Raw genomic sequence first — 14,859 nt, 5'->3', positions numbered from 1 at the left:
GAACCCCAAGGTTACTGGTTCTTCTAATTCCCACCCTGAGGAGGTGCCCAAAGCATTTTTCAGCCCACACACATTTTGCTTGGGAGGTATTTCTCTACATCTAATGGTTTCAAAGGTGGAAGCTGGTAGAATAAACTTAACACAACAATAAACCCATCCAGTTCTCTCCTTCCTCTGATTGAGTGGCACAGGGGGATAGAGATTGGGGGTTGGGGTCAGTTCATCACACATTGATTCAGCTGCTTTTCCCTCATCATGGGGAAGACTCCTCACAGTCTCCCCTTGCTCCAGCATTTGGTCTCACCCACAGGAGACAGTCCTCCATGAACCCCTCCAACATAAGTCCTTCCCACATAGCTTCAAATCAGCACCAGCTACTCCAGGGCCGGTCACTATAATGGGGCATTTTGTCCTTCAGCAACAGACTGCTCCAGCCTGGGTCCTCCACAGCCCTGCCAACAAACCTGCTCCAGCACAGGCTTCCTATGAGGTCACAGCCTCCTTCAGTGTCTGCACCCTGCACTGGCTCGAGTGTGGGGACCTCTATGGCTGCATGTAGAATCACTGTTCCACATCATCCAGCATGGGCTGTGGGGGAACAACCTCATTCACCACAGGGCTTGGAGGAGCTTCTCCCCCAAATTTACTGACCTTGTTGTCTGCAAAGTTCCTTACACTTTCTCACTCCTTTCTCTTACAGCAAAAACCAGCAGATAATTTTTCATTCCATATTAAGTATATTGTCACAGGCAATGTATTTTCACTCCCCCTCTGCCATGGCAACGCTGCTGACCAGTTCTTCTGTGAAATCCCCCAGATCCTCAAGCTCTCTTACTCACGGGCCTCGCTCAGGGAAATTGTGATCTAAGCATGTTTGGGTTTTGTGTTCATTGTGGTGTCCCATGTGCAGATCTACAGGGCTGTGCTGAGGATCCCCTCACAGCAGGGACGGCACAAAGCCTTTTCACCATACTTTCCTTACATGGGAGTAGACTCCTGGTTTGTCAGCACTGACATGTTTGCCTACCTGAAGCCCCTCTTGATATCCTCCCTATATACAGATTCACAGGTACACAGAATCACAGGGGTTGGATGGGATCTCCAGGAATCATCCAGTCCAACGCCCCCTGCCAAAGCAGCTCCCTAGGCCAGATCAAACAGGTCGGCGTCCAGAGAGGTCTTGAATATCTCCAGAGAAGGAGATTCCACAACCCCCCTAGGCAGCCTGTCCCAGGGCTCTGTCGCCCTCACTGTAAATATTTTTCTGCATTTTGGTGTTGAACCTCCTATGCTCCAACTTGAAGCCATTGCCCCTTGTCCAGTCTCCACAGACCACTTAACCTGGTAGAGGTATTTTTTTACTCGGTGTTTCCACCAGCAGTGAACCCCCTCATCTACAGCATGAGGAACCAGGAGCTCAAGGAGGCTGTGTGGAAATGGGACTGAATGTTTCTAAGCAGCAACCAACTGATCATCTTCTTCATTAAATTGCTCCATTGTGGCAAGACATCTCTGCCCAGCTAGAGAGCCTAACTGTAGAAGTATGTCATGTAGATGCCCATGTACCCAAGAGCTGAGCTAATGAAGAACATCTAAACAACCAGAAGGTCAACCAGGCTGCTAAGACTGAAGTGACTCAAGTAGACCTTGACTGGCAATGTAAGGGCAAATTCTTTATAGCTCACTGGGCCCATGACACCTCCAGCCATCAAGGAAGAGATGCCACATACAGATGGGTTCACGATCGAGGGGTGGATTTGACCATGGACACAATCTCACAGGTCATCCATGAATGTGACACACGTGCCTCCATCACTCAAGCCAAACCTCTGTGGTATAGAGGAAGATGGCTTAAATACAAGTATGGAGAGGTCTGGCAGATTGATTACATCACTCTCCTGCAGACACGCCAAGGCAAGTGGTGTGTGCTCACAGTGGTAGAAGCAACCAGTGGCTGCCTAGGAACATAGTATGTGTTCCATGCCAATGCCTAGAACACCATTCTGGATCTTGAGAAGCAAGTCCTCTGGTGACATAGCACTCCAGAAAGATTTGCGTTGGACAATGGGACTAATTTCCAGAACATTCTCACAGAACCCCTGGCCAAAGAACATGGCATCGAATGGGGATATCATATCCACTACCATGCACCAGACTCCAGAAAAATGGAGGTACAATGGACTGTTAAAAACTACACTAAAAACAATGGGTGGTGGAACCCTAAATAACTGCAATAGGGATTTAGCCTGGGCTACCTGGTTAGTTAATTCCAGGGGATCTTGCCAATCGAGCTGGCCCTGCCCACTCCAAACTCCCACAAATTGTAGAAGGGGATAAAGACCCTGTCATGTGCACGAAAAATCTGTTGTGGAAGACACTCTGGGTTGTTCCTGCTTCAGACAAAGGCAAACCCATCTGTGGGATTGCTTTCACTCAGTGACCTGTGTGCACTTGATGGGTGATGCAAAAGAATGGGGAAGTCCAGTGTGTACCCAAAGGGGATTTAAATTTAGGTGAGGATAGCCCCTAAATTGTTGGTGTATAACAAAATCGGTCCATGGCAAAAGGTCTAAATAATAGATAAATGATGTTATGAACCACCCAAATTAACGGAAACTGTAAGATCTGGGCATGGTCTAGATGGTGTGGAATCAGGGGTTGAGAATGTCCAGGTCCTGTCCAGGACAGAGTTAACCTCCCCAAGGAGCCAGCACTGGTGAGCCGAGTTGGCTGGTGCTGTTCTCCACACCATGGGATATCACACCCCTGTAAAAAGGGCTGGTTGGGGGGGTGAGGTTCGGTCTGTCTCTGGGACAGTCTAAGCACGGTCAGGCACCGGGTGTCTTTGCAGAGCTGCAGTGCTCTGTGTTACCACCACAGCGGGTTGGTAAAGTGCTCCATGTTATCACCAGGGGTGTGTGTGAATTCTGCCCTGGGCCCTGCTATTGTTCCCATTCGTAGTGCTGGTCAGTGAGCTGTTCTTATCCCAACCCACAGGGGCTTTGTTTCTCCTCTGGTGGGGGGGGTGTGAGTGAGAGGTGCATAGTGCTCAGCTGCTGCCTGTGGCTGAACCATGACAACTTGGCATTGCATGTCCCCATCATCAGTGCATCAAGAAGAGCCCTGAGGAATGTGTGTGGAGAGGACCTCCCTTCCCAGGGGCTGGGTGGCCAGAGCTCTGCTCTTTGGCTTCATACAACACATCCAGGATTGCTCAGCATCAGGGCCACCCTGACATTGCCTTTGCCTGCCTATCAGCACTGTCTCCAGTTTTCTGCTCTAACATACCCTAGAGTGGCTTTGTCAGTAGTGGCCCTCAGGGGGACCCATTAAGAAACTTCAGAGTTTGCATCTGATTTTCACTTTTTGAGAAGATTCCTCTCAGGGTCTGAGGTTCATAGCATCACCTCCAAACCCACCAGGGGGGTTATTAACATGCCTTTGGCTGGTCCTCTGTTGCTGAGGTGCTGCAGGCTCCTGGGATGGACAGGGACCAAGCATGTGGACTGCGCTGCACAGAGACAGTTCTGCCCAGAAACAGCTCCTCTGCAAAGCAGAGCAGGGTGAGACGTACTGCCAGGTTATTTCAGGGAGATGAGCAAGCAAGAGTTTAAAGGTACTCCAGATTGGAAAGATGACAGAACTCCAAAGAAGAGAAAGCTTTTCAGCCCTTGACATGGTAAGTCTCTGAGCATAGGTAAATGCAGCTGCATGTCTTGGAGGGATCTCCTATAGCTTGCACTGCCCACAGCTTATATGACCTGTAAGAAGGAGACTCTTTTAGGCAGTTTTGAGTATCTGTGAAGCCACAGTGTGTAGCACAGGACTGTTCTTCAGAACAGGGTCTCTGCACCCCAGGGAACTGTGTGCTTGGGTGTGGATTCTGCTATTTTCCAGGGTCAATGCTCAGCCTGCCTGGGGATGTCCCCGTGTCACTGTAGGGAGAAGCTGTGAATGGAAGGAGCAACCCCTCGTGCAGCAGGGACAGGTTGTTCTGCGGTTAAGAGGGTGCTGTGGTATCAGGCCGGCTCACAGCTCCGTATCAACACTGGGAATTTCACAGGGCACTTTTTAAGAAGTACATCAAGTCAGGGGCTCCGTGGAAATAAAGGTGCTTCCCGGGGTCAGTGTTTTCACTTTAGATATGTGATGGTAGGTGGAAATGGTCACAGAGCTGCCAGGTTTGCAGAGAGAGAGAGAGAAAGAGACTACTACAATGTTACAGCGAGTGAAAGGTTTTTTCAAGGAACTTGATAAAGTCAGTTCACCCAGTGAAGCCTACAGAAGGCATCAACATCACCTCTGTGGCCAGTTTAGGATTTCTCTCATCCCTCTTCAAGACTTCCAACACTTGCCAGCCCTGGGCATTGCCTTGCTGCACACAAACGGTGGGATGGGATCTAAGAGCAGGGACAGAGAGGAGATCTGCCCAAAGAGAAACAGGCCATTACATCTCCAAGGAGCAGAGATATGGACAGGGAGTGGGAGGAAACTGCAAATCAGGGCTGGGAGATACTGTGTTCAGGAAACTCTCTTTTGGTCCTTCACTGTAGATATCTGCCAGACAATGAGCTTGCTTACCATGTAAGAACTCCTGTATCCCAGAGCCCTGATGGCCTGCTCTGTCCTTCCTGCTGGGCTTGAATGCTTGCAATCCCTCATGAGTTGCCAGTCTTCTCTCAGATTCGTTTGCATCTCTCTGAGAGGTGTGTGAATTACACCTGACATCTCTCATGACCATCAGATGTATCAAGATCCAGCTCCCACATACTCAGTGCAGCAGGGCAGAGCTGACATTTTAGCAGCACCTGGGCAAAAAATCCTGCTCCTCAAAGTAAATGCAGACAGCACAAAGCAAGGAAAGGAAATTACTTGGAGTTGGGGAAGGTGGTGGGATTCCCATGAATTATGGAGTGGCATTGCTCAGAGAAGTATGCTGTAAATTTCCTCTGTCTTTTCCTTCTTAGGACAGTGCCCCCATATCAAGAACCATCAAATGTCCAACAGCAGCTCCATCAGCCAGTTCCTCCTCCTGGCTTTCTCAGAAACACGGGAGCTGCAGCTCCTGCACTTCTGGCTCTTCCTGGGCATCTACCTGGCTGCTCTCCTGGGCAATGGCCTCATCATCATCACCATAGCCTGTGACCACCACCTCCACACCCCCATGTACTTCTTCCTCCTCAACCTCTCTGTTACTGACCTTGGCTGCATCTCCACCACTGTTCCCAAATCCATGGCCAATTCCTTGTGGGACACCAGGGCCATTTCCTACACAGGATGTGTGGCTCAACTCTTTTTCTTTTTGTTTTTGATCGTCACAGAGTTCTTTCTCCTCACTGTCATGGCCTATGACCGCTACGTTGCCATCTGCCACCCCCTGCACTATGGGACCCTCCTGGGCAGCAGAGCTTGTGTCCACATGGCAGCAGCTGCCTGGGGCAGTGGGTTTCTCTTTGCTGTGCTGCACACGGCCAATACATTTTCACTGCCCCTGTGCCATGGCAACGCTGTTGAGCAGTTCTTCTGTGAAATCCCCCAGATCCTCAAGCTCTCCTGCTCAGATGCCTACCTCAGGGAAACCAGAGTTCTTGTGGTCAGTGTCTGTTTATCTTTTGTGTGTTTTGTGTTCATTGTGGTGTCCTATGTGCAGATCTTCAGGGCTGTGCTGAGGATCCCATCGCAGCAGGGACAGCACAAAGCCTTTTCCACGTGCCTCCCTCACCTGGCTGTAATTTCCCTATTTCTCATTACTGCTGTCTTTGCCAACCTTAAGCCTTCCTCTATCTCCTCCCTATTTCTGGACCTGGTCATGGCGTTTCTTTACTCGGTGTTTCCACCAGCAGTGAATCCCCTCATCTACAGCATGAGGAATCAGGAGCTCAAGGATGCCATGTGGAAACTGATGACTGTGTGGTTTTTTCCTTTCTAGTTTTTCTATAGCTATAAAAACATGGTCTGTGTTCATCCCGTTCCTAATGCAGTATCTCCTGGTCTTGTGTGAACCAGATGTTGTGTAATGAGGATCTGTGCTCTCTTTGCATCCTGTGTGCCTGCAAAAGGACACAATTTCAATTTGCTCTTCTTTTTTTTTTTTTTTCCTTACAATTATAAATAATTTATAAGCACATTTTCCTCAGCTGAATCACTGAACTACTTGTCTGGAATGGCAATGCTTTCCTACCATTGCAGAACACGTATTTCCAGGACTGGTACTCGTGTCAGCAGAAGAAATACTCACCTTCCTCTCAATGTGAATTACCGCCAGTCTGTCTCTGTCATCTCCCTCATCATTCAGGAGTTTTCCACCTCTCCTGATGATACAGCCATGACTAAGGACATCTTTTCCACAGATGGGCTGGACGTATGCATTTCAGTTTGCTCACAGGTTTCCACCTCCTCTTGATCTTTTCTCCTTCAGATGCCATTCAGTGCTCTGGTGTCTGCTTTGAGCTTCAGAGAGTTGGAAAACATCCCATCCTTCAGAAGTCTAATGAACTGTTCTGTCAGAAGGTCAGTGTGTTGATAAGTGACCTTTCTATGGATCTGATTAAAACTGTTCTGGGAGAGAATCTCCTCTGAAAGCTGATCCCCTTCACACGCTGCTTGGCCGTAGCAGGCAGCTGAGGAGAGAGATTTCATGTGTATGAAACTGCATCATGTTTAACTGCTGTTTGTTGTCAGAGAAATCTGTCCCTGCCTGTGAGCACAGATGATGCCAGGAAAATTGTTGGCAGTCTCAGGAGGCCAGTGAGGGAACTGCTGGGCTTGGGGAAGAGCAAGGGTCTCCATCCAGGGTTGGATCTCAAGAGACTGCTTTTCCTGCCCATATAGATCTGGACCTGTGGACCAGCCCCCATTGCAGCATGCTGCTGAACTTTCTTCCATGATCTGAGATATGACAGAATCGTTTTTTCCTATGAAAAAATCCTTCATTGTGAAACTCCTTTGAAATTTTCATCACTCAAATAAAACCTCTCCAATTAGTTACACAAGTCTTATTTTTTTTAAAAGGAAATGACTGGAAGAGCCATGCTTGTAAGGGTTTATTCTATGATTAATAAGCCCCATGGTGTGTTTTCTTCTGAGTCCACAGACGTCAGATACCAAGAGGAGAGTGAAGAAACCTCTCAAGAAGTCCAAGTCAGGAGTAGTGCCCAAAGTACCTTGAAGCCCTAATGGGCCCCACTAGGAGCCGTTACTGACAAAGCTTCCCCATGGGCTCGTTAGAGCAGACAACTGGAGGCCATGAGGACAAGCACAGGCAAAGCACAGGCAGCTCTGATGCTGAGGACACCCTGGCTTGGTCTGATGAAGCAGAAATGCCAAGTGCTGAACCCCAGCCCCTGGACAGGGAGATCCTGACCCTAATCTCTCTCTCAGGGGTCTTCCATGGGATGTGGGTAGTGTGAGGCCAAGGGAAGGACAGGGGTATGACACATGGAGGCTTCCCCTGGGGTGGGTGCAAGAGGGCAACGATGCTCTGTGGCTGTGAGGACAGTGTGTCCCCTTTGAGGCCTCTGTGGCAAGGCCATCAGCCATAGCCAAGGAGGCATATACCTCACCTCTATCAGGCCCTTTCAGCCTGGTCCACACCCTTGGCCATCTGCACCACAGCCCATCCCACACTGCTCCATGACTGTGCCTGTTTCCCCATATACTGCAGGCACCCAACACCCTTCCCCATCTTGATCTCACTCCATGATGTCCCTGCCTGTACTGCTGTCTCTCCCTCCCCACCAGCTGTTCCCACAAACACAAAGCCACCAGCTCATCCACACTTCCTCAGAGTGTCTTTTCACACCACAGCACTATCTATCCTCAGTGACATTTCTTTATCCTCACATCCACTCTGACTTCCTTTCCTATGTTCTTTCCATGCAGTACAAAGAGGGCTTCCCTCAGCCTCACCTTCCCCAAGCTAAGGAAGTCTGGGTCTCTCAGCCTCTCCGCAGAACCTATCTACTATCACAGAACTTCTAACCCCATCTTGAAAGTATTTCTCTGACCACATGAGAGTTCCTCTCCATTCCAGCAGACCAGGGAACCCCTCCCTGGGACTGACTGCTCCAGGGGTGGCCTAAGTAGTGCAGATAGACCATAAGTATTATTGTCTGTGTAGCCACACTCCTCCCAGTGCAGCCCAATGTGCTCATGGCCAGATTGCTGTTCAGCACCTCTGACTGCTACAGTATCCCCTGGAATGCCCAAATTCTTCTCCACTTGCCATGCCTGAGCTGCCTTGATGTGCAGGTGTTGTGGTGGAACTTTTTGTTATGGTTTCACCCGAGCCAAGAGCCGAGCACCACACAGCCGCTCTCTCTCTCTCTAAGAGGGTGTTTGTGGTGAGGGCAGGTTGGGCTAATCTAACCACAAAATATAGGGGAATTACTTCCACCCCAGCCAAAATATGATCAGGAGGAGAAATCTTGATGTTCCAGTTCATCGAATCCCAGAGTTTCTCAGGGTGTGTTTGAAGTGAAGCTGCATTTTCCTATCGGTTCACATGTGCTTGCAGATGGCTCTTCAAACTCGTGGTGCCTTTAACAAAATTACAGCAAGAGGTGTAGGTGAGGGTAGAGCCTGAAAATTACTTCAGGCATTGTTAGGACCGTTCTTGTGGCTGAGAATACCCTGAGCTCCAAGCTCAATGGTCCTCTTAGTGAGGTACCTGTGGAGGTTTCTTGCCAGGAACATCTTAGATCCCTCACACCTTCTGGCTGTGTGTCATTACTCTAAGTTTTTCATGCTCAAAGGTGGACACTGGTAGAATCTGAAAATGACGTCAGGTGCTTTTAGGACCGACCCTTGGCAAGGAAAGCCGTGAGGCCCAAAGTCACTGGGGTGCCAGTGTGCTACCTGGGGAGGTTTCATGCCAGGAACATCTTTCATCCCTCACACCTTTTGCTTGGGACATACTGCTGGGTGTTGAACAGGTTGAAAGGTGGGCGCTGTTGTAGCTGGAAAGTACAGCACCGTATTACTGGCCTAAACCTCCCCTTTTCCACCCCTCAGATTCCCCCATATCCACCCCTAGCACCCCCCTAAAACATACCCACACCCCCTGCCAGCACCCCTTGTGTCCCCTCAGCACCCCCATTGACTCCCGACAGGCCCTTTTCACCACCAAATTCTCCAAATCCCCCCAGCACACCCCAGCACCCACCTAAGAACACCCCCACACACACACTCCATTCCAGCACCCATGGGTGCCTTCCCCTCCTCAACCCCCCCCTTAACCCTCCCATCCTACATTTTATACCTCCCCAGCACCATATTACCCCCATCAAAGTCCCTCATTCCCCCCCCATATCCCTCCAAGGACAGCCCCAACAACATCCCCACACCTTCTCCAGCATCCATGGGAGCCCTGGTATGCTCTTTAAAACCCCTCCAGCCTCCTCTTAACTCCACCTAGCACATCTGGTGGACCACCAACACCCCCATACTCTCCAACCCCTCATTTTATCTTTTGAAATACCCCCATATCTTTCCTCAGCACCACCATATGCCCCCCTCAACCCCCCCCAGCCACCTATGGGTTCCTCCCCATACCATTAAAGCCATCACCCAGCCCACCCTGACCCCCCCAAGTACTCCTGGCTTCCCCCCCCCCGCCCCCCCATAACGCCCAGCATCCCACCCCCCAAAACTCCTCCCATATACCCCCCCAGCACCAATAGATTCCCTCACCACCACATAAACCCTCCCAAGCAAACCTTAATCCCCCAGAAACCTCTATACAACCAGCATGATACTACTCCCCCAAACCCCCGCCTTTTACCCTCCAAATCCCAACATATCTCCCCCCAGCACACCACTAAATCCCCTATGCCCACCCTAGCAACCATAAGAGCTCCCCGTTCTCCCCAGCACCTTCTTAACCCCACCCCCCAAAATGTTTTATACTCCAGCACTGTATTACCTACACAACCCTCTATCCCACTCTACTCAGCACTTGTCAGGCCATGCCTGGAATACTGGGTGCAGTTATGGCCAGTTCAGAGAAGGTCCAGAGAAAGCCCAAAAAGAGGACAAGGGGCCTGGGAAGCCTGACATATGAGGAAAGGCTGAGGGAGCTGGGTTTGTTCAGCCTTCAGAACAAAAAGGCTGAGGGGAGACCTCATCAATGGGTCCCAGTACTAAAAGGCCGTCTACAAAGAAGGGAGAGACTCCTGTGTTTCAAGGAGTCATATGAAATAGCTGGGGAATAATGGGTGCAAGTTCCTCCTGGAGAGATTCCCACAGGACACACTGCTGTCCCAATAAACTGTCCTTATCCCAACACACATGGTTTGGGGGGTTTTGGTTTCCTTTTTTCTCCCTTCCACTCACCCATAATCACACACCACCCCCCCCCCACCACCACCACCACCACCCCCCGACCAAATACCCAAGGTGTATTGCTCACTCTCAGCTGGGGCAAAACCAGGAGAAAAGGTTCCAGCACAACCCCTGCACATCAGTGCAGGCTCAGACATGATGGGTGGAGAAACCGCCACAGGGAGAAGAATTTGGGCATTCCAGGGGATGAAATAGAAGTCAGAGGTGCTGAACAGGAATCTGGCCATGATCACATTGGGCTGCACTAAGAGGAGCCTGGCTACGCAGACAAGGGCCCTTACAGGCCACCTGAATGCAGCACTGGTGGGGCCACTTCTGGAGTAGTCAGTCCCAGGGTGGGGCTCCCCAGTCTGGAGAAATGGGGAGGAACACTTATGTGGGCAGTAAAAGTCTGCCTAGTTACAATTAGGGGTCTTGTGTGCAGGGGCTGAGTGACCATTGCTTCTTTAGGTCAGGGAAGGGGACACTAAAGGAAACCCTGTCTGTGGTATGTGGAAAGAACATAGGATATCAAATACACAGAAACTGCAGCTTTGAAGGTCAGAGTGGACGTGAGGATAAAGAAATGTCACTCTGAGGGTAGTTCTGTGGTGCAAGAAGTCACTCAGAGAAAGTGTGGATGAGCTGGTGGCTTTGTGTTTGTGGGAACAGCTGATGAGGAGGGAAAGACAGCAGTACAGGCAGGGACATCATAGGGTGAGAATGAGGATGGGAAGGACAATGCTTGCTTGCAGCTTGCAGGGAAACAGGTATAGCCTAAGGGCAGTGTGAGATGGGCTGTGCTGCAGTTGGCCAATGGTGCCATCCGGGCTAAAAATGGCCTGGTAGAAATGAGGTCTCTGCCCCCTTCTCTATGGCTGATGTCCCTGCCACAGAAGCCTCAGAGGAGATACTTGGTCCTCACGGCCAAGGAGCATCGTTACATCCTTGAACCCACCACAGGGGAGGACACCGTGTGTCATGCCCCTGTCCTTCCCTTGGGGTCACACTCCACACATCCCAAGGAAGAGCCCTGAGACACAGGTGAGGGTCAGGATCTCCCTGCCCAGGGGGTGGGGTCAGCGCTTGGCATTTCTGCTTCATCAGACCAAGCCAGGGTGTCCTCAGCATCAGAGCTGCCTGTGCTGTGCCTGGGTTTGTCCTCACGGCCTCCAGTTGTCTGCTCTAAGGAGCCCCTGACACATTTGTCAGTAATGGCTCCCAGTGGGGCCATTAATGCTTCAAGGTACTTTGGGCATGACTCCTCACTTGGACTTCTGCAGAAGTTTCTTCACTGCCCTCTTGGTATCTGAGGTCTCTGGACTCACCAGAGACACCATGGGGCTCATTAACATCCAGAAAAACCTTACAAGCATGGCTCTTCATGTAATTTTCTTAAAAAAATTAAGACTTGTATAAGGAATTGGAGAGGTTTTAGTTGGGTGATGAAAAAAATCAAAGCAATTTCACAATAGAGGATTTTTTCATAGGAAAAAATGTTTCTGTCATTTTTCAGTTCATGGAAGATGTTTTAGCAGCATTCTACAATGGATGTTTATCCAGAGGTCTCCTAAAGTGTTCTGGACATCCAACCCTGGAAGGAGACCCTTGCTCTTTCCCAACCCCAGCAGTTCCCTCACTGGCCTCCTGAGACTCCCAACACTTTTTCTGGCATCATCTGTGCTCACAGGCACAGACAGATTTCTCTGACAACAAACAGCAGTTCAACATGACACAGTTTAATAACCATGAAATTTCTCTCCTCAGCTGCCTGCTACAGCCAAGCAGCGTGTGAAGGGGGTCAGCTTTCAGAGGAGATTCTCTCCCAGAACTGTTTGAATCAGGTACATAGAAAGGTCACTTATCAACACACTGACCTTCTGACAGAACAGTTCATTAGACTTCTGAAAGATGGGACATTTTCCAATTCTCAGAGTCTCAAAGCAGGTACCGAGGCTGAGCAGCATCTGAATGACCGAATAGCAAGTGGAGGTGGAATGCAGTGAGGATACGTCCATCTAGTCTGCTGAAAAGCTGTCCTTATGCATGGCCACATCATCAGGAGAGGTGGAAACACCTGAATGATCAGGGAGATGAAAGAGGCAAACTAGTGGTACGACAGTTACAGGGGAAGGTGACTATTTCTTCTGCTGCCCTAGGTACCAATACTGGCATTTCCCATTCTGTCCTGGTGGGAAAGCATTACCACTCCAGACAAGTAGACAAATGATTCAGTAGATGAAGAGGTGCTTGTAAAATTTTTTTAAATTAAAAAAATAAAAATACAAAGAAGGAAAAATTGTGTCCCTTTGGAGGCAGACATGCTGCAAAGTGTGGAGAGACCTAGAGATACTGCATTACCTATAGGATGAATGTGAACATTGTTATAACAGATTAGACAATTAAAGAGGAAAAAATACTAAAAATAATTAAAACCTGCTAAATAGAGACTGGTTCTAACATGAGTTTCATGGTCAGTGATATGCAAAAGACCATGAGCAGTTCATTGCTGCTTAGACACATCCAGTCATCAGTTTCCACATTGCATCCTTGAGCTCCTGGTTCCTCATGCTGTAGATGAGGGGGTTCACTGCTGGTGGAAACAATGAGTAAAGAAATGAAACTAACAGGTCCAAAAATGGTAAGGAGATGGAGGGGGGCTTCAGATGGGCAAACACGACAGTGGTGACAAACTGGGAGACAACAGCCAGGTGAGGGAGGCAGGTGGAAAAGGCTTTGTGCCGTCCCTGCTGCGAGGGGATCCTCAGCACAGCCCTGAAGATCTGCACATAGGACACCACAATGAACACAAAACAACCAAAAGTTAAACAGGCACTGACCATAATGACTCCATTTTGCCTGAGGTAGGAATCTGAGCAGGAGAGCTTGAGGATCTGGGGGATTTCACAGAAGAACTGCCCAACAGCATTGCCATGGCACAGGGGCAGTGAAAACGTATTGGCTGTGTGCAGCACAGCACTGAGAAACCCACTGCCCCAGGCAGCTGCTGCCATGTGGACACAAGCTCTGCTGCCCAGGAGGGTCCCGTAGTGCAGGGGGTGGCAGATGGCAACATAGCGGTCATAGGCCATGACAGTGAGGAGAAAGTACTCTGTGACGATCAAAAATGCAAAGAAAAAGAGTTGAGCCACACATCCTGTGTAGGAAATGGCCCTGGTGTCCCACAGGGAATTGGCCATGGATTTGGGGATTATAGTTGAGATACAGCCAAGGTCATTAACAGAGAGGTTGAGGAGGAAGAAGTACATAGGGGTGTGGAGGTGGTGGTCACAGGCTATTGTGGTGATGATGAGGCCATTGCTGAGCAGAGCAGCCAGGTAGATGCCCAGGAAGAGGCAGAAGTGCAGGAGCTGCAGCTCCCGTGTGTCTGCAAAGGGCAGGAGGAGGAACTGGCTGATGGAGCTGCTATTGGACATCTGCTGCTGTCAACTGTGGAGACCTGTCAGAGGAGAAAAAGACACAGTGAGAAGTTAGGTGACTTTTCTTTGAGGAATACCAATTGCAACTCTCAGGGAAGCCCCTGATTGACTCTATTTAAGAGGTCTTTGTCAGGTCCCTTTTGGGAGGTCTGCTTTTTACTGGCTTGAGTGTTCCACTGCTGGGAGAAGGGTCAGCTGTGGCTCTCGAGAACTCAATCCTGCCTGGCAGCAGTCAGTAAATAGAAGGATGGTGTGATCTCAGACTAAATCCCCTGTGGATAGGAATGAGCTTTTCAGCACTGTCACTCAAATGTCACCCCAGGGCAGAGCAGAGCTTTGGAGCTTTGGTTTTCTCCTGCCTATACCTGAGAGAGTTTGTTCTGTCAGAACTCCCTGACCTTGCTGCTGCAGTGTCAGGGAAACCTTCCCCTGAGTGCAGTGTGGAGATCTGCTCTGTCCATCAGCCTTTCTCTCAGCTGCCACGTGCTCTGTGAACACCCTGGTGGTCCCCTAGAAGAAACTGGATCTCAAAGAGCTGAGGATTCCAGTCTCGCAGGCAGAGCTGCAAAGCCCTCCTGCAGTCTCATCCTACCCAAGGAGGATCTCAGCTTCCTGCTCCCAGCCAGGGACACACAGGGCTCATTGCAGCTGCCCGTATACAGTCCATGAGTGGTATAACCACGTCCTCGGCACATATATGTCTTCTGCACGGGGCTCCTTTCTGGGGCACAAGAGTCCCTGGGAGAGCGGTGGCATTGTGGGAGGCAGCCTGCAGCCCAGCAGGAGCTGTGGGAATTCATCAGTCCTTCAGATGGGGGTCCTGAAGTGAGGGTCAGCTCAGTGCCAACCCCAAGATAAATGGAATTTCCCACAGCCCAAGATAATGGTGGGACAAAGGCAGCGAAGGACAGGAGGCGAAACAGAGAGAAATGCACCAGCCGAGGCTGGAAGGACAGGGGCAGACAGACAGGCACTCAAGGGTTTCTCCTCACTGGGGTTCAGGCTGGCAAGGAGAAGACTCAGCCTGAAAACCTGGAATTCTGTGTGCAGAGTCTGTGCTGGGTGGCAGGAATCAGGGACAAGTAAGGGAAAGTATCTG

At 50.0% G+C, this 14,859-nt stretch overlaps 2 protein-coding genes across 2 annotated transcripts; one reads left to right on the top strand and one right to left on the bottom strand.

Moving 5' to 3' along the window:
• Positions 1-4,996: 4,996 nt before the first annotated feature.
• LOC311200849 (olfactory receptor 14A16-like) lies at positions 4,997-5,929 on the top strand (the record flags this gene model as incomplete). Its single annotated transcript, XM_084275154.1, has 1 exon — positions 4,997-5,929. One exon carries the CDS (start codon positions 4,997-4,999, stop codon positions 5,927-5,929), a length of 933 nt encoding a protein of 310 aa, XP_084131280.1.
• A 6,904-nt stretch (positions 5,930-12,833) lies between these two features.
• Positions 12,834-13,757, bottom strand: LOC311200847 (olfactory receptor 14A16-like; the record flags this gene model as incomplete). Its single annotated transcript, XM_084275152.1, has 1 exon — positions 12,834-13,757. The coding sequence occupies one exon, from the start codon at positions 13,755-13,757 to the stop codon at positions 12,834-12,836; it is 924 nt and encodes a 307-aa protein (XP_084131278.1).
• Between the last annotated feature and the right edge of the window lie 1,102 nt (positions 13,758-14,859).

The sequence above is a fragment of the Gallinula chloropus genome (genome assembly GCF_964237585.1).
Source record: "Gallinula chloropus genome assembly, chromosome: 25".
Classification (NCBI taxonomy): Eukaryota; Metazoa; Chordata; class Aves; order Gruiformes; family Rallidae; genus Gallinula; species Gallinula chloropus.
This window is presented reverse-complemented; position numbering and strand designations above follow the sequence as displayed.